We start from the raw sequence: 20,516 nt of genomic DNA on the forward strand, positions 1-20,516 counted from the left end.
TTCACTCCAAGACCCCCGAGGGACCAGTGTTTTGCACCTAACTGACATCTGCTTACTCCAGTGGCTCACTGTCTTACACGTTTAATTCTTGTACCTGTTACACTGAAGCACCTAGTCACTATTTTACAACAGAGTTCATTTATTCCTGCATTTATGGAGAATCCACTCTGTCCAGACTCTTTCATACAATGTTTACATCAGAAAATTCTAGAAAAAGGTTCTGAAAAGTCCCCTGTGACAAAGAGGGTCCAGTCGGAGCCCGGCCAGCTCGCACCCCTTCCTCCTTTCCTCCTTTCCCTCCACCAGCCCCCAGGCCCTAAAGAAATGCAGACGGACACTCCGAACCCCACTGCGGACTGGCACTGACAGCGCACGCGTCACTGGCATGACGGCCACGTCTCCTGGCCGCTGTGTCTGCAGACGAGCCTGGGGGGTACTGCGACACCGTCTGAAATGCTGACGGCCCCTCCACGCTGCGCCTATTACTGTTTATCAGTAGCAACAGCCAGACTCGAGGCAAAAGGAATTTGTTTAAAGCAAGAAACCAAAGGGCAGCACTGAGGGCGCCGGCAAGCGGGGGGACGTCCCACGCCGGGCTGTGTGATGACAAAGCTCGGTCACAGCTTACCCGTCTCACTGTCTCCCGCTGCAGGCGGCTCTGAGCTCTGGGGGGCCGGGGCCCCCTCTGGCCCCTCAGGCTTGCTGTGGGTCCCGCTCCCTCTAGAGCTGGAGGATGTGCTGCTCCTGTCACCGAAACAAGGCAAGTGGCCCCCAGGGAGTTACTAAGAGTGAGCCTGTAGGGTCATTTTTAACAACTACAGAAGCAGTTCCAAAAATTCAGGCTACAAGTAAAACGCAGGATTCATCACTTCAATAGTACCTATAGAATATCACTTTTAATAATCAAGGTGACGATTCTAATCCACTTCCATCTTAAAAAGGAGGCTTAAAAACACAAAGGACCGCTTCTACACTGTTTTAGTGCTTCTGTGACTGTCCGTATATTACGCCTCTCTTGAATTTCATAGCAATGACAGGGTCCCCTTCTCATCCTCACCAGGACTGGTTCGCCCCCGCCAAAGCCCTAACGACTCTACGGACTTGGATCGGATGCCCTTTCAGGCTCGGCTGCTCGGGGCTACTTTTGAAGCAGCACTTCAGAAAGGGCCTCGGCATGCCTGTGCTCTTCAAGCTGCGCTCTGCGGGCCACTTCCAGCTCTGGGCTGCCCCCCAAGTGTGGCGGGTGACCGGGCACCGCAGTCTGCAGACACCCAGGATGGCTTCTGGTTTAGTTTTGATGTCCACCTGCGGATGGCCACAGTTAGCACTCTGGTGCGAGCAGAATGCTCGGCCAGCTTAAACCTACAAGTTCCAGCGCGTATGCTGGGACATGCCAGGTATCACAGATTGTAAGGGGGAAACTGAGCGGGAAAGAAAACAGAGGAAAATGTGTAACACTCTGACTCAGATTAAAATCACATTCACAGAAATGCGGCAGTTTCTCAAATTTGGAATAAATGTGAACAAGGATATGAAACTTGAGATACGGCAACTTAAAGAGCAGCAATTATAGACAAAGAGCAGTGACTCGGTAAACAGTGCAAATTATAATGAGTTTGTTGGGCAAGATTTTATTAAAAACACCCTTTTAGGCTAGTTGGAGAAGTCCATTTGATTTTTTAGAAAAGGGCACCCACGCACACATGGTGTTCTTAAAGAGGACGTCTGTCTGCCTGGGTCTGCGCGCAGAAAAGTCTGTCCGGCAGTGTCATCTCAGGAGGGCCAGTGCCAAAGATTCTTTCACACTTTTCTGTAAATTCTACTTTTTTTTTTGCAATTAACCTACATTTCTTTTTGACCAGAAATAAACATATAGTCATTTTAGTAAAGAGAAACTAGGGTGACATAAAAATCCTATTTTTTCCACTGAGGAAGCTGCGACACAGGCGTAAATAAGCGCTCAGGTGTAGCGGTTGCGGGAATTACAACACTGGCGCTGACACAGGAATCGAGACGTTAGTTGGAAAGACAAAGGAACCAAGTCAATGTATTTAGCGGACGTTAATGTGGCATTTTAAGTCACAGAGAAATGAGGAGACTGTTCAATAAATGGTCCCGGGACAGAGGGATAGCCATGGACCCAAGTTAAGCTGTAGCTCTACAGCACACTTCACGGCGAAAAAAGGTACAGAAGGATTAAACATATAGTTTTTGACATGAAATCATAGACCTATAAAAGGAAAACAAGAAAAAACTTTCCCCTAATCCTGGGAAGGATACGGCTTTTCTAAGCGTGAGCTCATAGGCTGTAACCATAAAGCGAAACCACCACAAAACTGAAAGACGGACAACAAACTGGGAAAATATTTACCAAAAAATGGAAGTTAAATGGTATCACCCTCTCTTAACCCGATAACGAACAACGACCTCTTCTAACTCAGTGAGAACAAGATAAGCGCCCCAGGAGACTGTGCCAAGGACAGGAAGGGCAATGTACAAAAGGTGGTACTTGCAGCTGACAGTCTCTAGGGCGTCCGTTGCTAAGAGCAACGTCCTTTCCCCACATCGTCTCATTAACCCTACAACCGCCTCTGAGGTAGGTTCTATTGAATACAGCATCTTCAGGCAAGAAAACTGGAGCTTGGTCCAACAACTGCCAAGTTCAGGGTCTAAGCTCTTAGTGGGCTCTACTGCCTCATCTGCCATCAAAGAAACTTATGCCGGGGCAAGACACTGTGGTGGCAGAGATGGAAAACAGGGCGGCATCCTTTCTTGAATTTTTTAAGGCTGAGTATCCAGTCCTCTCCTAATCAGGAAAAAAAACTAACTACTTCTCTGATGGAGAAACGAGAAACTGGTGGATGGGAGAGTACAGTTCACCGTCAGTCTCTAGAGAAGGAAAAGCGGTGTTCAGAGGAAGGGTGGGGCCACGCGTTCTTTTCCAAAAACAGTGCTCCAGTGAGGCTGTTTATGAGAAACCCGCCCCTCTGTCCAGAATGATGGGAAGAGAGCAGACAAGAAAAATAAGGGTGACAATCTTCTGTGAGACTAAATTACACACTTAAGAGAAAGGGCCACGAACACCCCGACCTTAACAAGCAGAGGTCAACACTCAGGCTCATAAAGAAACCCTATCAACCGCACCTTCAAACAGACACCCAGAACCCAGTCTCTTCTTACGCTTCCCTTGCGCCCAACCTGGTCCAAGACAGCGCCCCTCTCGCCTTGCTAATGCCACAGCCTGCCATCTGAGGTCCTGGCTCCTACCCACAGCCTGTCTGCCCAGACACCAGATGTCCCTTGTCCTTTCAAACACGCTCCTCACTTCCTCAGCTGACCTTACCTGCCCCTGCTCTCTCCTTTGGGCACCCCACTCCGGCTACACGGGACTGCTACTCTTGCAGACCTGGGCACACCGCAGGGCTGCTCCTGCACAGCCGGTGCTGACTCTCTCAGCTCCCCCCGCCCCCCTGTGTGCTCGGCCCCGCCTTCTCACCTTTCCACGGATGCTGCCCCTCCCCTAGGCCAGCCAGCCACCCTCCCTTGCCCTGCTTCCTTCCACAGCCCTTAGTACCTTCTAACCTATCCCACAGTTCACGTATGCATCACGTGTGCGTCCGTCTCCCCCACCTAGAACTGAGCTCCTACCGGGCAGAGACATTTTGCCTGTTTTTTTCACTGACTTCACTCCCTGCGTCTACGAGAGTCTCTGAAACATGGAAGGCATTCTGTTCTTGGAAATGCTACTTAATCAAAGACTTTAATATAAAATACCCACACACATAAACACAAGTGGAAACCAGTGAACTGGAATACATAACTATTAATATGATCATATATTAACAGATAATAATATTTAATAAGTAACATAACTGCAGTATATATCATTTGTACATGTTATATATCATACTAACATAATATTAATATATAACTACATTAATATATTAATTGCAGATAATTAATATATTGGTTATAAAATGATTAATATAACTACTATATGTAGTGTTTGATTATAGTAATACATAATTGATTATAGTATATATTAAGATCATATTATCTTCATGTTAATTAATATTAACATAGTAACACGTTTAAAGATTTTGGAGGCAATCTGAAGCAGAAGTCCATGAGACAGTAGGAAAGGATAAAGGCAGCCCGCATAACTCGAATTTTTTAGAGTATGATTTAACCAAATTAGTGAGCAATCAATAAAATGAGAAATGTCATTAAAGAGAACCTGTACGACTATTAAGTCAATAGAAACAAATGTTACTTTAAAATGAAACACACAAGTTAAAAGGGAACGAGCGCACTGAGCACCGGCCGAGGCGGCCGCAGGCGCCCTCACGGGAGCTGCCCCCGCTGTGTGGCGAGCGCAGGGCCCCTTTTAGAAACAGCGCAGCAGTGTCTGACAGGTGCAGGGCGCTGCTGCGAATGCATCTAAGTCGGGCGTCCTAAAGGCAGGGGAGCCTGAAAACAAAGATACTCATCACAGCCGCATTTGGTTAAATTAGAAAAGGAAGGCAAACTCACTGCCCGGTGAGAGAGCAATGGTTAAGGGACTGTGGTAGGTCTACCTGATGGCCGTTACACAGCTCACAAAACAGTCTTTACGAAAGCTAACTAGTGACGTGTGTGTGTGTTTGTTATAAAGTCAAGTCAAATAAATGCAGGGGAGAATCAAGTGTGTTCAACATGATTAAAATTATGTTTTACAGCTCAAAACAAAAATCATACATATATATATGCGCATATATATATATACATGTATCTATATGCAGAACCAAGACTGTAAAAAGCTGTAAAACGTTAGGCTTGTTATTTTTACTCTAATGGTCTACAGTTGATGAATTCTTTTTATCTTTTGCATTTTCTCTCAGGAGGAATATCCCAGACCAGCAACATCAGCATCGCCTGGGAAGTTTCTAGAAATGCAAATTCTGGACCACTCCTCCAGCAGGACTCTGGGCATGGGGCCCCATCGCCTGTTTCCGCGAGCTCCCCGAGCGGTTCTGAGCACACGGCACAGCAGGACGAGACAGAAAGACGGTGAGGGCGACAGAGTGTGGGACACAGTCCTGCACAATGGAAGAGCAGCTCACGGAGACACGGACTTACCATTCGTCTGTAAAGTCCAGTTTTATCGTGCTCGCGGTTGTCCCTTCTGTGCTGTAGTGCAAACTTAAAACTGGTTCACCTGTCCCTGGTCTGGGGCTCAGCTTTTCATTACTGTTATCTGAAAATTGCGTTCAAAACATTTGAAAAAGTCTCTGACACCAATGAAAAGATGACATTTCCTAACATTTCTAAAACTTAAGCTAGGTTGCCCTGGGCATAATTCTCACATCTGCTAAGGTTCTCACGTCAAGTGCAAGGGCAAGCGTTAGAGAAACACTCACATCCCCAAGCGGCACTGCATCACGTTCTAGCTCTGTGTCCATGACTTCCTTGGATGCAGGTGGACATCAAACACACCTGAGACCCACTACGTCAGCCTTAGGGAGTCAAAGGCTACTACCATGCAATGGCATACGTTATCGACTGGCACCTTCATTCACTTCATAGGTGCGCTCAGGATGTTCTACCTCAGCAGCTACAGCACCGAGAGCATCCAGCACGGGCTCCGTCAGAAAGACTGAGAAGACGCAAGAGCTCCGAAAGAAAATTCTTTCAAATTCACACACTTGTAATCAGGGGAAGGCAGCAGAGTTCACTGTGCTTTGTAATTTCCTAAAATTCTCTGTTACGATCACGTTTTGGCATATTTTACCTTCTCCTCCTGGCTAATCTTGTGAGCAATTTGACCACAAAGTTATAAAAATAATGGGAATTTCACCTTAAAAATCTATAGGTGATTTCCATGACATGCATCTATTTCAATGAATAAAATCTTTGTAAAATGGCAAATAAAATCTAGAAACCCTACAGGAATTGATACAGAATACTTCAAAGCCACCCTCCCCAAGAGGACATGGATATTCAAGGGCAAAATTACACAGGGCTTTAAAGTTTTTCTGTTTATGGTGAAGACCAGCTTGGGGAGCATTAAAATACATAGGGAACTCAAACTGCTATAAAATCAGGCATGTCATTTCTGCCGGTGCCTTGAGGAAAGAAAGCTCTTCTGTGATGTAACTGTTCTCTTGATACCAGTTCGAGAAGTGATACAGTAGCACTAAAATAAGCTTCATCATATATATGGAACATAACAAAAGCAGTGACAACTTAAAAGAACCCAAACTCCGGCTTCGTGGTTCTCAGGTGCACGTTATACAATAAAGGACCTCCATCTCCCCACCTTCCGCCCAGAGATGTGGGCGCACTTACTACGAAGGGACCTCAGAGAACCTGGGCTCCAGCGTCCGTCCTGAGACAGGACAACTCACAAGACTCCAAAACAGAACTGCGGAAGAACGGAAAAGGGTTTTCTCCAAGAGGCAAGAAGCCAGGCTGGTAACAACACTGTCTTTACCTCTGCCTTGGGAGAAGCCCTCTCCGATAACATCAGTTTCTATTTGAAAATAAAAATGTGAATGAAGTCTAAATTAGCTCATCTCCCCAACGGTGCAATCGCTGTTTCTGTACCAGGTTTTTCACGGCCATGTCCTTGATATAAACAGCTGTGGAAATAAATGAACCACTTACAACTTTCAAAGATTCATTATTATAGTGTTTTGGAAGAGGTATTTTACCAAATGGCATTCTGATAAAATAATTAACACACCTTTAGCTTACATAAAATGATAAAAAATGGGACTTTTAAAACCTCTATCCTCTCCTGGACTATTTTGTAAATTTTGCTGTTTTAGTCATTTGTCCACATAGTTTCCCCTTACTCTTCAGTTATGGGGCTGAAATTTTGGCCCCGCTGCTGCCAAAGTCATGGTCACCTTCAGGCATCTGGAACTGGTGGGGACAGTGAAGACTGGAGGCTCAAGGAAAGTCAGAGGCAGGACCAGGACTAGTTCTCCCGTTATTTCACGGCAGTTCCCACAGCGCTTTGCTATGTGCGTAGTAAAGCAAAGAAGGAAAAACAAAAAAGCCAGGGCTGGTTTCCTAGATCCACCTTAGTTACGGAAGTGGAAGTTATGAGAAGCCTTGTGAAGTGTAAATGCTACATCAAAACTTTCCTTTAGAAGGAAATTAAAGAGACAAGTTACAGATACCTGCAGGCTGTGACTGCAGAAGAGGAGGAAACAGAGCCCTCAAGAGGTCAGAATGGGGAAGAAGTGATCTTATTTAAACATACAGGACCCCACACCGCCGCAAAGCAAAAGCTTCCTGAGATGGCCAATGTTAATTAAAACCTTCTTCCTTACAGTATCTACTATAAAGTTACCACTTAATCTCTCATGAATATAATCTATACATTTTAAATCATGTCAAACATAATGGTATTCAGCCCTGGCTGGTGTGTCTAGGTGGACTGAGCATCAGCCTGTGAACCAAAAGCTTGAGGGTTCGATTCCCAGTCAGGGCACATGCCTGGGTTGTGGGCCAGGTCCCCAGTAGGGGGCACATGAGAGGCAACCACATATCAATGTTTCTCTCCCCCTCTTTCTCCCTCCCTTCCCCCCTCTCTAAAAATAAAGGCATAAAATGTAAAAAAAAAAAGTAATGTTCATTTAATTTACAAAATGACTTCTTCGATTAAGTGTTATGAGCTCACCAGCCTTGTATAAAACTGGCCCGTCACTGTCTAAGTAGAAGGCACTGCTTTGTCAGCTACAAAAACCTCAGGCCCTTGAGTCCAGTGGTCTCCCTGCAAACTGCGCACAAACAGGTCTCTGTGACCCACGTGGAGCGCAGCCGTTTCTCCCACGGAGGCACCAGCGGGAAGAGCTCCCCTAAGCCTCAAACCCATACCCTCGCCTGGCTCCACCCGCTCTCCCTAGGTTAACACCCCTCCGCTTGAGCGTTACAATCCATCACATGGGATCTTCTCAGAGAGAGATCCCTGGCTTACTAGAGAACTAATTCACAATCTGCTTCTGACATATTGTAAGCAACAAATATCTAAGAAAAATCTACTCGAAAGGAAAAAAATTAATGTTTCATTTCTACTGAATTTGAAAACCATTTTAATTTTCCCTGATTTGCTCTATTTGTTAGAGGCTGGATCAGCAAACACATTCCAGAAACTTTATTGCTGAGAGCCTTGCATACATAATGCAAGTATATACTACTTACAGACTTCCCTCAGCAAGTAGAGATGCTAACTTAAGAGCTTTAAGGTTTAGAACTCACCTGCACACACCAACGCTGACACAGAAAGCACCACCATGGGAGCAACTAAAACGTACTGGGCATGACTGCGTCCAGGAGACACGTGCGTTCTTTTCCCACCTCTGCATCACCTGTGAGCGTCTCCGCTTTTCGGAGGATCAAACCACTGAGCTGGGTTTTTTCCCTCTAGTTACCTAGGTTTCCTGCAACGTGAAGTTCCTACGGACCACACTGACCTGGACATGACTTGAATACGAAGGAGAAAATCAGACTGCTTGGATAAATAACTGTTTTGATTAAGGTGTATCCATCGTTACTGCCGCTATTCCTCAGAAGTGACCATTTACTCCTTCAGCAGCGTGCCTGGAACTGACACAAGTCCCGGCAGCCGGACTGTGACACTGGCCTCAGAGCACTGGGAGGCCACACTGTCTTCTTCCAGGGCACCCCGCGTCCAAACTGTTTCCTCCTCCGAAGGCATTAGGAGAAGAGAATCAACGGAATCACCGTGCATTCAGCACCAGGGCAGTGCGGTGGGGGGAAAATCACGTGAGCGTGCCCGACACTGGCAAGTTTCCGGATGGCCACTCTACACTGCCCACTGACTCCGGTCATTAAAAACCACCGATGAGGCGAGTCGGGCAGAGCACGCTCCAGCGGGGTGAATGACACCAAATCACAGCACACGCTCCAGAACCCGGTAACGGCCACAGAAAAATTAAGACGATCTCCTGCATTGGAAGAGACTTCGTTTTCCAGGGTTAGAAGTGAATGGTCAACAACGAAAGATTCCTGGCTACAGACTATTATTGACTATTATTAATATAATGGCCAGTACTACACCTAAAAGACCCTTTCCAGAAATGACACAAAAGCCCGTTGTCAGGCGATGGCACTGGCTCAGAGAGAAATTTCAACAGGGGCTGGAATACAGCCTGAAAGCAACTTCTTTTAACTTTACTTGTTTAATTAGGTATCTTCCTAGCCTTCCAGGGAAGAGCCACAAATTAATTTTTTTCAGTCACGCATGTTTTCACACCGTTTTATCTGGGCATTTCCGCTATGAAATCACATTCGTTCGTGGTTCTAAGAAACACGCTCAGAGATGTACGGGGAATGAAGGGCGCCCACAGTGGCACAGGACACGCTGTCTGGACAGCCAGGCTCGCACACCAGCTCGTCCCACACCCAGCATGTCTCCCGAGCCTCCACGTCTCGTCTGCGGTATGTCTACCTCCACCACCGGGACAGCCTCCTAAGCGAGTCAGTCTTCAGCTAAGTCTCTGCCCTCCATGCAGACAAACCAAGCCAGGCTACAGCCCCAAATTCACACCCTCCATTCGCCTCCTGATGTCTCCACAGAAAATCCAGAAGCTCCTTCTCAACCCGGGCCCTCCTCGGCTGGACTCTCGATGGCGTGGCACGCTCCAGCCACACTGGACTCTTCTAGTCACTCATGCGTGACCACCTCCGGCCTTGGCCCACGCTGTCCATGCCCCCTCCACCTGGCGTGGCCTGACCAGCCTTCAGATCTCCACCGACACATCTTATCTTCGGGGATGCCTCCCTTGGGCCCTACTGGAAGAGATGAAGCATCTCGTGTGTTCCCCATGGAACTCTGTTACTTCCTGTCTGTAACACTCAATCACACTTACGCCGCTCATTAACACAGCAGGCTTCGATCATTAGGCATTTATTAATAAAAATTAGAACTGTCAGTCAATTTAATGGCTGTGTCAAATATGTAGTCTTGTCACGATGATCTCCGTGAAAGACACCTTCAGTGTGGCGACAGTGTTTAGTCTGAAGGGCCTGCACACGGCATGCACAGCCGGTCTAATTTCCGTTCTCAAATGCTGTGCTTCTGTTAAAAACTCAAGGCAAACAAGTAAAAAACACTGGTTGCAAACAACTAGTTCAATAACGCATATGTGATTACTGAAAGAAAAATATTTTTTTCAGTAAAGTGAGCCATTAAAATTTTTAAATTTTTCTTAGTAACACTTTGTCCTTGCGGACCACCTCTGCAGGGCCCTCTGGGGACTTCCAGGGTCACACGTCCATCCAACCGCCTGGGAGGCCGCTCTGCGGTTGGATGGGCCTCCGAGGTAACTCGACTCAGTGGACCACCCAAAGGCACCTCGAACTCGGCATGCCAAGAAAATCGCATGCCCCTCTTCCCCTCAGAACAGGCTCTTCCCCCGAAATCTCTACCTGGCAGGGGCCACCGCTATCTACCACCCTCTCAAAACATCTGGATGCCGTCCTTTCAGTCCTTTGTAACTAAATCAGTCTCAAAGCCCCATTATTCTGCTTCTAAAATATTGAAAAACTCTGTCCCTCCTCCTGGCTTCCTACCACTACGGCCTTGGCCCGGGCCCTCCCTGGTCACCTGTCACCTGGACCGGAGCAGTAGCCTCCTGCTCTCCCTTCTCCTCAATCTCTTAGAAAGCTGCCAAAATGGTCTTTCTAACACACAACCCTGGTCAGGTTTCTCCCAGGCTGGCACAATTTCTGTAGCATCCCACTGCTTACAGAACACATTCACTCACTCATTCAACAAATACTTACTGTTAACGCAGAACAGAGGTGGTGTTAAGGCACTGAGTGTGTTACAGTGAACAAGAGAACATGCAGGAAGATGGGCATTGAACACACACTCCCTTCAGTGTGCGATTACAGATGTTGACAAATGCAATGAAGGGAAATAGGTCAAAAAGGGAGAGACGATGGGGAGAGCTGCTTCAGACCCGACGCCCAATGGTCCTGTCATTTCCGAGAAAGTGCTATCTCAGTGAGATCTGGTTAAGTGGCTGAAGGGAAAGCATTTTTGGTAGAGGGCACAGCTAAAAGAGGGAAGCTGAGAGGCAAAGAAGCTGAGTGTCAGAAGAACTGAAAGCAGGCCTCCTTGGCCAGCAAAGAGATACCTGAGATAGGGGGCAGGGGCAGGGGCAGGTCACAGGGGGGCGCTCAGTCAGGACTTGGTGGCTTTGAAGGGCAGAGGAACACAATGAAAAAGGCTGAGGCAGGTGGACAATGTGATTAGACACACACTTTTACAAGTGCATTCTGGCTGGGGGTAGAGAACAGACTGCAGTCTGAGTGGAGGGCAGAGGGCCCACGGAGAGGCCCCTGCATCTGACCCGCTGAGGACGGTGGCAGGGTGCGGGGGGCGCTGCTCTCGACTCTCACAGCAGAAGCTCCCTGTAGGGACTCAGCCTGGAATGAGGGAGCCCTGGAATGTTCCCAGGGCGACTGGGCTGACAAAAGGGCACGCACAGGCTCGGGCCTCGTTCCCTGGGCCCGGCTGTCCGTCAGCAGCTCACTGCTGCTCATGGGACTCACAGAGTTATACTGACGATGGCCCACCCGGACACAGCTCCCTCGACCTCTCATGTAACCTCTCCACTTCCGGGACTAAAGGACGTACCATACTTTCCATGCTCCAAACCCAAAGTGCCTCCTGATTCTGCCTCCAAACCAGTCTGCTGAGTAAATGGCATCATCACTGTTGCTGAAAATCTGGGTGTTATCCTTGTCTTTTTCTGTCACATTCCGTATCATACACAAATTAGGTACCAACTAAAACTGAATGTGATATTTAATAAAAGTCCATGGAAATTATTCTATGTGACTTTATAGACTATGAATCTGGCTACAAACTCTCTGGTAGTAACATATTCTTTACATTCATATATCCTTACAAAAAAATATTTGATTAGAGAGCAGTTTTAAATGGTAGTAAAATATAATAGACAGTGCTACTATAATTGTGTTTTATCTTATAGTATTCTTCACAGTTAATACCACTCCAATAAATGTAAAGATAAAACATGCTTAATTTCTTAGTTCTCAAATTCATTTACCAATTCACTCGTTCATTCTCAAGAACAGAAAAACCTATAGTGCTACTGGCATAAACAATAAGGTAAGATGAGAAGTACAAACGGAGTTTTCTAACTTGCTTTGAAGTCAGTTTCTGAATCATTTTCCGAGAAGAGTTAAAATTAAGACCTCGCGCCAAAGAGGTTCTTCGGCAACAGTGCACTTCCCCGTACTGTTCTCGAGTGAGTCACCCGACACATGTAAATGTTGTGCCAACCTGAGCTCACGGCTTTAGCGCTGAGTTACTTTCTATTTTTTTGGAAAACATTTGTAAAATCTATCTCATCAGGCTTTGCTCAAGGCTCCGAGGCTGACTCTTTACCTCTCCTGCTTCGAAAGGACAAGTGGGAGGCAGCAGCCACTTCCCTTTCTGCCTGGCGGCCGTGGAGCTTCGTGACTGCTGTTCCCACTGCACTGCTTGCAGTTAAAGCATCAGAGCTTCGCCCAAGCAGGGAGACACAGAAGCAAGTCGCTCACTATGGCAGCGCTAGAGAGTCGCCGTGCCCACGTAACCCTTTCTAAGTTCCCCACCGGGCAACACGCTCCCTCACACCCACAGCTCTACACGGTTCTGTGGCAGATACCTAGAATTCAAGAAGTGGGTATCATTTCTACGCACTATCCACTGGCACAGGGAGAGAATTCACACTTGGCGTACAGGGCCGAAGGTAGGAATTAGCTTACATACAAAATAATCTGTACACTTCAACAGGGCCCTCCACACAATACCACCTCGGGGAATTCAGCCCGCAAGACACCGCCCCTCAGACCGCCGCAGCAGCGACAGGCTGCGGGAGAGGAGAGGGCTGGTCTGGGCGCCGCCTCAGAGCTGGGGGTGGTGGCGGGGTGGCGGCAGAGCGCCGCTCCTGGGCACGCACCCTGTTGCTCGTCAAGTGACAGGGATCCGAGCTGTGTGTTAGCCACAGAAGGAGGAGAATCTGAAACAAAAACGAGATTTCCACTTAAAAGCAAGCAGCAGACAAGTGCACGGCAAGGTCACGATCACGTCTACGCTTAAGAAACCCAAGTATGGGGCGGGGACAGAGGTAAGCACTGCAGTGGGGGGTTCCCAAGGCTGTGAGGAGGCAAGGCCACGCGCTTAGGGCATGTCACTGCAGGCAAGCCGTTAGCACTGTGAGAGGGAGCAGGGACCGCAGCCTCCTGCGCCCACGCACACACCCTTGGTCAGGTCCACGTCGCACGGGCACCAAGTGCAAGGCGGACGGGATAGAACAGAGATGGGGGGCCCCTTCACTAAACAAAGGCTCCTCATCCTTCTTGAGCCCCTCGCTGGCTCCCGAAGGTGAGTTCGTCCTTGGTGGAGGATCCAAGCAGGAAATGTGCTCCCTACACTTTGCTAGATGTTGTTTGTTACACCTGGAGCGTGGAGACGTGAGGCAGAGAAAGTGTCTACAAAGTAAGCATTCACTGAAGTAATTACCATTACAGAGACACAGGTAATGTTACAACTCTATGACATGCTGTGCACGTGTGAAGTCCTAGGTTTCTGTCGGTGCCTGGTCGGGGGAAAGGCAGGCAAGGAGAAGGCTCAGAGGCCTGGACTCCATGCTGATGTCTGCTCTGGCTCCAGGCAGAAGAACGTTTTATTTCTGCCCTTTGATACCTGAGTTTCTACCTGAGAACTGGCTTTATAAACGGGCTCTACTGTTTGAAGAGCCCTGGTCTGGAGGGAAGGCAGCATGATGAAGTGAGAGGGGGACTCGTCTGGAGTTAGCCTTTCTTTACTCTCTCCCAGTCTGACAATGACGAGCTTTATGACACAGAACAAGCCACAGCATTGTTAGGCCTGGGCTTTTCCTCGCCTCCTGCTCATCCTAGGTCCTGGTCACTTGAGCCAGGCCCTGGGGAACGGGAAGAGGTGGCTGCTATTCCTGGCGCAGGGCCTGGTGTCCCATGGGGCCACAGGAAAAGGGAAGTGTGGATAAAAAGCATAGCTCTCCCCTAGATGCACGCCTGTTTCCTAGTTTCTGAGGGCCCACACTCTAGTTCTGGGCAAGTGCTGTGTCTAAACCCAGCACCTGGCGTTCTGGCTGATCGACAGTCTCCATTCGCAGTGGCATCTGATTCCCCCAGAGGCAGATATTCTCAGCTGAGTGTCCTCAACTCAATAGCTAAGAGTTTCCCAATATATCCTGGTTCTCAGCAATTCTGTATTACTTGACAGCTTCCCTCTGATCACCTCCAAGTCCGAACCCCACTACCGGGACCGCCCGGGCCCACCTGGCACCGTCCGCCTTCTTATACAGCCCATCGGCACACCGAGTCAGCACCGCCAGGTTGCGCTGCAGCCTGCGCCTTGTGTCAACGCGGCTTTCCTTGTCCTTACTCGTCAGCTCGCAGCAGACTACCAGTCCCACGGTCTGCCCACACGAGGAGGAAGGTGGGGACGCCCGCCCCCCGCCCCTCCGTGCTCTCCCTTCCTTCGTAAGGCTTCTCCCCATCTGTCCATTTCAGAGGCAGACGCAACAAGCCCACGTTGCTTTGGCAGAACAGATAAGTTAATTTCTACAGAAAATCAAGATTATATTCTTTAAAGAAAAACATAACACAAACGTGAGTCCGAGGGAAATAAATATTGGAAAGCACTCCCAGAAAGTCCCCTCTGAAATAGTTTTTGTCCCTTTGGATATATTACACACTTCCGTGTGCTCTCACTTAATGACGAGGCAACCTTTTTACAAATGTTCAATTTTTCCATAAATGTACAGAATGTACAAATCTTACTAAATGAAGTGTCTTATTTAATTATTAAAGTAAAATTTATGAAGCAATAACTCTCTTTTTAAAAAAAACCTTCATAAAGGACCTCAAATGCTGTCATCTCCACAAATGTGTATTTTTTTACTCTGACGGGTTTACACTACGAAGGAAGTTGAAGTTCATGTTAAGACAGAAAGCTACTATTAAGCTGAGAGGGTCCCGTTTGGCCCCACAGCCACCGCCGACACTGCGGAACCTGGGGGAACTTGTGCTGCTCCTCCCGTCGTGAAGGCCGGTCTGTGGTTGGAAACCCTGCCCGACCGCGGCTTCCATGCTCCTTCTACTGCTGGGGCCCTGCGGCTGTCTGGGGGGGCTACCTGCCGTCATACAAACACCCGAGGCGACACGCTTCTATACCAGTATTCACACATACTGTACCCACTGACTTCTAGCTTGCGGAAATATTTCTAAATGTTAACAAAGCAACCATCAGAAAAACTAATACTAAAAAATATATATATACAATTATTAACTCAATGCTGATTGCTTCATTTGCATACTGACTCCGTGTCTCTGTGAAATTTCCTTCTGGAAAGTACCATCGCAAAATAAAACTCCGACCATGTGGTCCAGTGGTCATTTATTACAAAGTGTAATATAGCTTCTCAGCTTATTGGAAGTGTCTAGAATTGTAATATTATTTTTAAGGTCAAAACAAAGTTTAAGCAAAAGCTCATTCAATTACAGTTCAAGGTATCTCAGGCCAATTACTGTATGTTTCTGAAAAGTTTGTGCTTTGGTCTTGAGAAAGTTCTGTAGCCCTTTGACATCAAACTTTTCTCAACTGCAGGAAACGAATAATGAATTACAGCCTGACAGGTAAATAACAAGGACTCTTCAGCCAGACTCTCTGGGCTCAAACGTGGCTTTTCTCCTCAGTAATGCTGTAGCCCTGGGCAAGGGATTTAACTTCTCTAAGTCTCAGTGTGTCCATCTGTAAAATGGACACAATCAGGATGGCTACCGCACACCCTTCTTAGGCAGATTTAATGAGATGACCCCCATAAACTGCCAGGTGGCGGGTAGGAAAGGGGTAACGCATGACATTATGTCTGGCCTGGCGTTCAGAACCACGGCACAGAATGACGAATAACGACAGGAAGCTCTTGTGCAAAATATGGAGCACACCCTCCTCTTTAAAGTTCTAAGAGAGTCCTCACTGCTCTGCTCAGGACTCAAGGTCGTGAAGGAGCGCTTGCAGAACGAGGGCAACACCCCGTCACGTGTGCTAACGACCCGCGTGTGCACGCTGAGACCCGGGTGGAGTGCGTCCCTCTGAGGAGCACTGCCGGTAGCTGTCACCAGGGACCCCGGGGATCCGCGGTTGTGAACGAAGAGCCTGCTGCACAGGGCCAGGGAAGCGCTGATTTTTTCCAGTATGGTTCAGTCTTGAAAAGCCCTTTTATGAAAATAATCACCAACGTTCTACACCCTTAGGGGGTATAAAACATTACTTTTCCCAACAGCAAAACCGTGCCATAAAATGAAAAAACAGTTCCTACGTGCCCCCCTCTAGGCTGGCTCCTGGCTCCAGTGGGGCACTGTGGCGGTCGGGCCAGACCAGCAGGCTCCACCGGGTGGCGCCACTCTGAGCAGGAGCCAGCAACCCATGACCTGGAACAGAAAGGAGCAGGTTTAAAATCAGCTGTTTGCCCAGGCTCTACCGCGCGGCAGCGTCTGAGAGAGACACATGCAGCTCCTTCTAAACCACAGAGGCCACTGGCCTCACGGGCCCCGGGAGGAGCGCGTGTTGAGGCAGAAAGTGAAGGGCACTATAATCTGGGGAGTGTGCTGTTGTGCACAGTGTTCTACTTAGGAGTGTAAACACTCGTGTACACCCTGCGGGCTACCCCACCCTACGCCATCTCGCAAACGAGGGCAGGCCACACTACCTGTACAGGTCGATAATCAGGCACCAAGGCACGAAGCAGCCAGCTGACCTGCCCAAGGTCACCTGGCCATAGGGCCAGGGACAAGGCCTCAGCCACGTCTAATACCCAGGCAGTAGTCTGAGGAAGGCAAGTGCCCCTCTTTGTGATTAAAAATCACTGGAAGGCTGAAGTGAGTTGTGGTGTATTTCCTAAAAGCCTAGGGGGAAAATGCTATTTTTTTAAACTAAATAAAGTAAAAACATTTTTAAGTAATCTATCCTGACTTGGAAAAATGAAATTTTTGAAGTTATGAAAGATTATGTCGAAATTCGTTCAGAGCAGAGGTTTCAAAATGCGCGTCGGAGCAAAGGCACCATGGGGGAGGCGAGAGGACACGCAGGCGGGCCCCCGTCCCTGCTCTCCCTCCGTGCGGACACCCCAGTGTCACTCCTGCTTGTTTGCACTGAGCTTCCATGGGACTGAAAGGAGCGCACAGTTGAAAACCACTGTTCAAACACCTGTGAACATCTACCTCCCGGGCTCACAGTAAACAGCAACTTGAAACTGAAGGCAATGCCATTTGGTGCCTTGGAATGCGGGTTTAGTTTTCAATTGCCAAGAAATACCAGCAACTAAATAGATGTATTCTTTCTGGGCACTAACCAGCATCAGGTCCCATCCCATTAAAATGCAGATTCTTTTTTTTTTAAATATATTTATTGATTATGCTATTACAGTTGTCCCATTTCCCCCCGTTCACTCCACTCCATCCTGCCCACCCCCTCCCTCCCACATCCCCCCCCTATAGTTCATGTCCATGGGTCATGCATATAAGTTCTTTGGCTTCTACATTTCCTACACTATTCTTACCCTCCCCCTGTCTATTTTCCACCTATCATTTATTATGCTACTTATTCTCTGTACCTTTCTCCCCCTCCCCCTCCCACTCCCCTGTTAATAACCTTCCATGTGATCTCCATTTCTGTGGTTCTGTCCCTGTTCTAGTTGTTTGCTTAGTTTGCTTTTGTTTTTGTTTTAGGTGTGATTGTTAATAATTGTGAGTTTGCTGTCATTTTTACTGTTCATATTTTTTATCTTCTTTTTCTTAGATAAATCCCTTTAACACTTCATATAATAAGGGCTTGGTGATGATGAACTCCTTTAACTTGACCTTATCTGAGAAGCACTTTATCTGCTCTTCCATTCTAAATGGTAGCTTTGCTGGATACAGTAATCTTGGATGTAGGTCCTTGGCTTTCATGACTTTGAATACTTCTTTCCAGCCCCTTCTTGCCTGTAAGGTGTCTTTTGAGAAATCAGCTGACAGCCTTATGGGAGCTCCTTTGTAGGTTAACTGTGTCCTTTTCTCTTGCTGCTTCTAAGATTCTCTCCTTCTCTTTAATCTTGGGTAATGTAATTACGATGTGCCTTGGTGTGTTCCTCCTTGGGTCCAGCTTCTTTGGGACTCTCTGAGCTTCCTGGACTTCCTGAAAGTCTGTTTCCTTTGCCAGATTAGGGAAGTGCTCCATTATTTGTTCAAGTAAGTTTTCATTTTTTTTTCTTCCTCTTCTCCTTTTGGTACCCCTATAATTCGGATGTTGGAACGTTTAAAGATGTCCTGGAGGTTCCTAAGCCTCTCCTCATTTTTTTGAATTCTTGTTTCTTCATTCTTTTCTGGTTGGATGTTTCGTTCTTCCTTCTGGTCCACACCGTTGATTTGAGTCCCAGTTTCCTTTGCATCACTATTGGTTCCCTGTACATTTTCCTTTGTTTCTCTTAACATAGCCTTCATTTTTTCATCTGATTTGCGACCAAATTCAACCAATTCTGTGAGCTTCCTGATTACCAGTGTTTTGAACTGTGCATCTGATAGGCTGGCTATCTCTTCATTGCTTAGTTCTATTTTTTCTGGGGCTGTGATCTGTTCTTTCATTTGGGCCATTTTTTTCTGTCTTGGCACACCTGTTACATAAAGGGGTGGAGCCTTAGGTGTTCAGGGGGCAGGTAACGCTGGTCACTGCGCTGTGACGCCGTACGTGGGGTTGGGGTCTGAGAGGAGCAATGGCACACTTGCCCCACTCTCTGCCGGATTTCAGTCACTTCCTCCACTACCCACAATCAAATTGGGCCCCTCTGGTGCTGATTCCCGAGTACGTGGGCTTGTGCACGCGCTAGGCCCCCGTGGGTCTCTCCAACGAACTCTCCTGTGAGGCTGGGTGTTTCTCCTGCTGCCGCCTCAACCCCCACGGGTGTTTTCACTCAGAGGTTTGAGGCTTTATTTCCCCCGCGCTGGAGCCCTGGGTTGCATGGTCTGCTTCACTCCCCCACCGTTCCTCCTGGTTTATCTATGCATGAATGTAGGGCCGTGGGGTCTGCTAGCTGCAGCCTGGCCTGCCCCTCTCCACATCCACCACTTCGCTGGGTCCACCAGCCGCCGCCTTGCTGCGAGTCCTCTCCACCCCAGCTGCCCATCTCCGCCCCTCCTAGCGGTCTGGATGAATGTTTCTTCTTTATCTCCTTGGTTGTCAGATTTCTGTACAGTTCGATTTTCTGTCAGTTCTGGTTTTTTGTTTTTTAATTGTTGTCCTTCTTTTGGTTGTACGAGGAGGCCCAGTGTGTCTACCTACACCTCCATCTCGGCCGGAAGCCCCAAATGCAGATTCTTTCTACAAAACGATGAGTCCCACTCTCCTACAGAAACCAGGGACTTAGATCCATCTTACACTTCGGCTCTCACAAAAGATCTCATCTGCCCTATATTTCAAAAAGAGAGTAAAACGTTTCCTAGACAGTCTAACAATTCAGAAATTCAACAGTTGTGAAAATTGCTTGGTTTCCAAATTCCATTAGTATCTCCTTTGAGTATCTTATATCTAAAAGATTTAAATAGGTGAGAAGACAATAGAAATATCATTTACTGACAGTATTATCACTTACAGTAAACATATCAAGATATTAATGAGAAAATAGTTTTAATTATTAGAAATGCACATTCTTTTATTGGTAATAAGTTAAAACCCAGAATGTAAATTTGGATACCTTCTCTACTGGTAGATGATTTCATAGTAACATCTAGCATGAGAGAACGGACTATTAGTGTCCATAATACACATACACACAATTGTATCTACTCATTAAGTGTAATAAGATGTTTTAATCAGTTTTTCAAATAAAACTAACTCCCTGTTGATTTGTGTAAATTTAATTCCTATTCTTTATATCTATAATTTGTATATTTCTATAATTTGTGTTCTAAAATGAAGAATTTTGTATTTTTTCCCCTCAGCCAGAATTCACTAAACGGACAAAACACATAGGTTTTGTTAGCTGTCCTTTGGAACAAACTGATAACCCGCTATTTTTCACGGCTCTTACAGCTCGTCGCTGCCCAACAGTGCCCTGGGACTCGGGGAGGGAGCACTGTGCTGCAGAGCAGATGGGCACTGCGACAAAAGCCCGTGGTGTAGATGCAGGGCCCCGCCTGCAAGTGAGGGGACCACGCGCAGCGCCTGAGTGATAGCGCCCAGGGCCTCTGGTAGTACCCACGTGGGCAGCCACTGGGACCCACGTGCACTGTTTACTCACAAAGAGGAGAAAACACGGTTCTCACCTTCAATCCAGCAAGGTGTCTACTCAGCTTCAGCTTTTAAAAAGATTACCACAAATTAACTGGTTACCCAACTAGACACTATTTACTAAAAATGGTAAGTAGAGTTGGGAAAAGAGCATCTGATTTCAGAGACTATATAACTA

At 47.3% G+C, this 20,516-nt stretch overlaps 1 protein-coding gene across 8 annotated transcripts in view; it reads right to left on the reverse strand.

Annotated features, from left to right (window-relative positions):
• The window catches only part of DCAF6 (DDB1 and CUL4 associated factor 6), a 71,452-nt gene that overhangs the window by 15,511 nt on the left and 35,425 nt on the right, over positions 1-20,516 (reverse strand). For 4 of the 8 annotated variants that reach the window (XM_053914408.2, XM_045189909.3, XM_053914409.2 and 1 more), the window contains 3 exons: positions 12,990-13,049; positions 5,119-5,236; positions 629-744 (listed from right to left, as the gene is read on the reverse strand). The exons of 1 other annotated variant lie outside the window; for it this stretch is intronic. In XM_053914408.2, coding sequence (XP_053770383.1) covers positions 629-744; positions 5,119-5,236; positions 12,990-13,049 — 294 coding nt within the window. The remainder of the gene's footprint in view (positions 1-628; positions 745-5,118; positions 5,237-12,989; positions 13,050-20,516) is intronic. 3 more of the 8 variants (XM_053914410.2, XM_045189914.3, XM_024553763.4) reach the window with 1 other exon arrangement.

This window comes from Desmodus rotundus, chromosome 12 (genome assembly GCF_022682495.2).
Source record: "Desmodus rotundus isolate HL8 chromosome 12, HLdesRot8A.1, whole genome shotgun sequence".
NCBI lineage: Eukaryota > Metazoa > Chordata > Mammalia > Chiroptera > Phyllostomidae > Desmodus > Desmodus rotundus.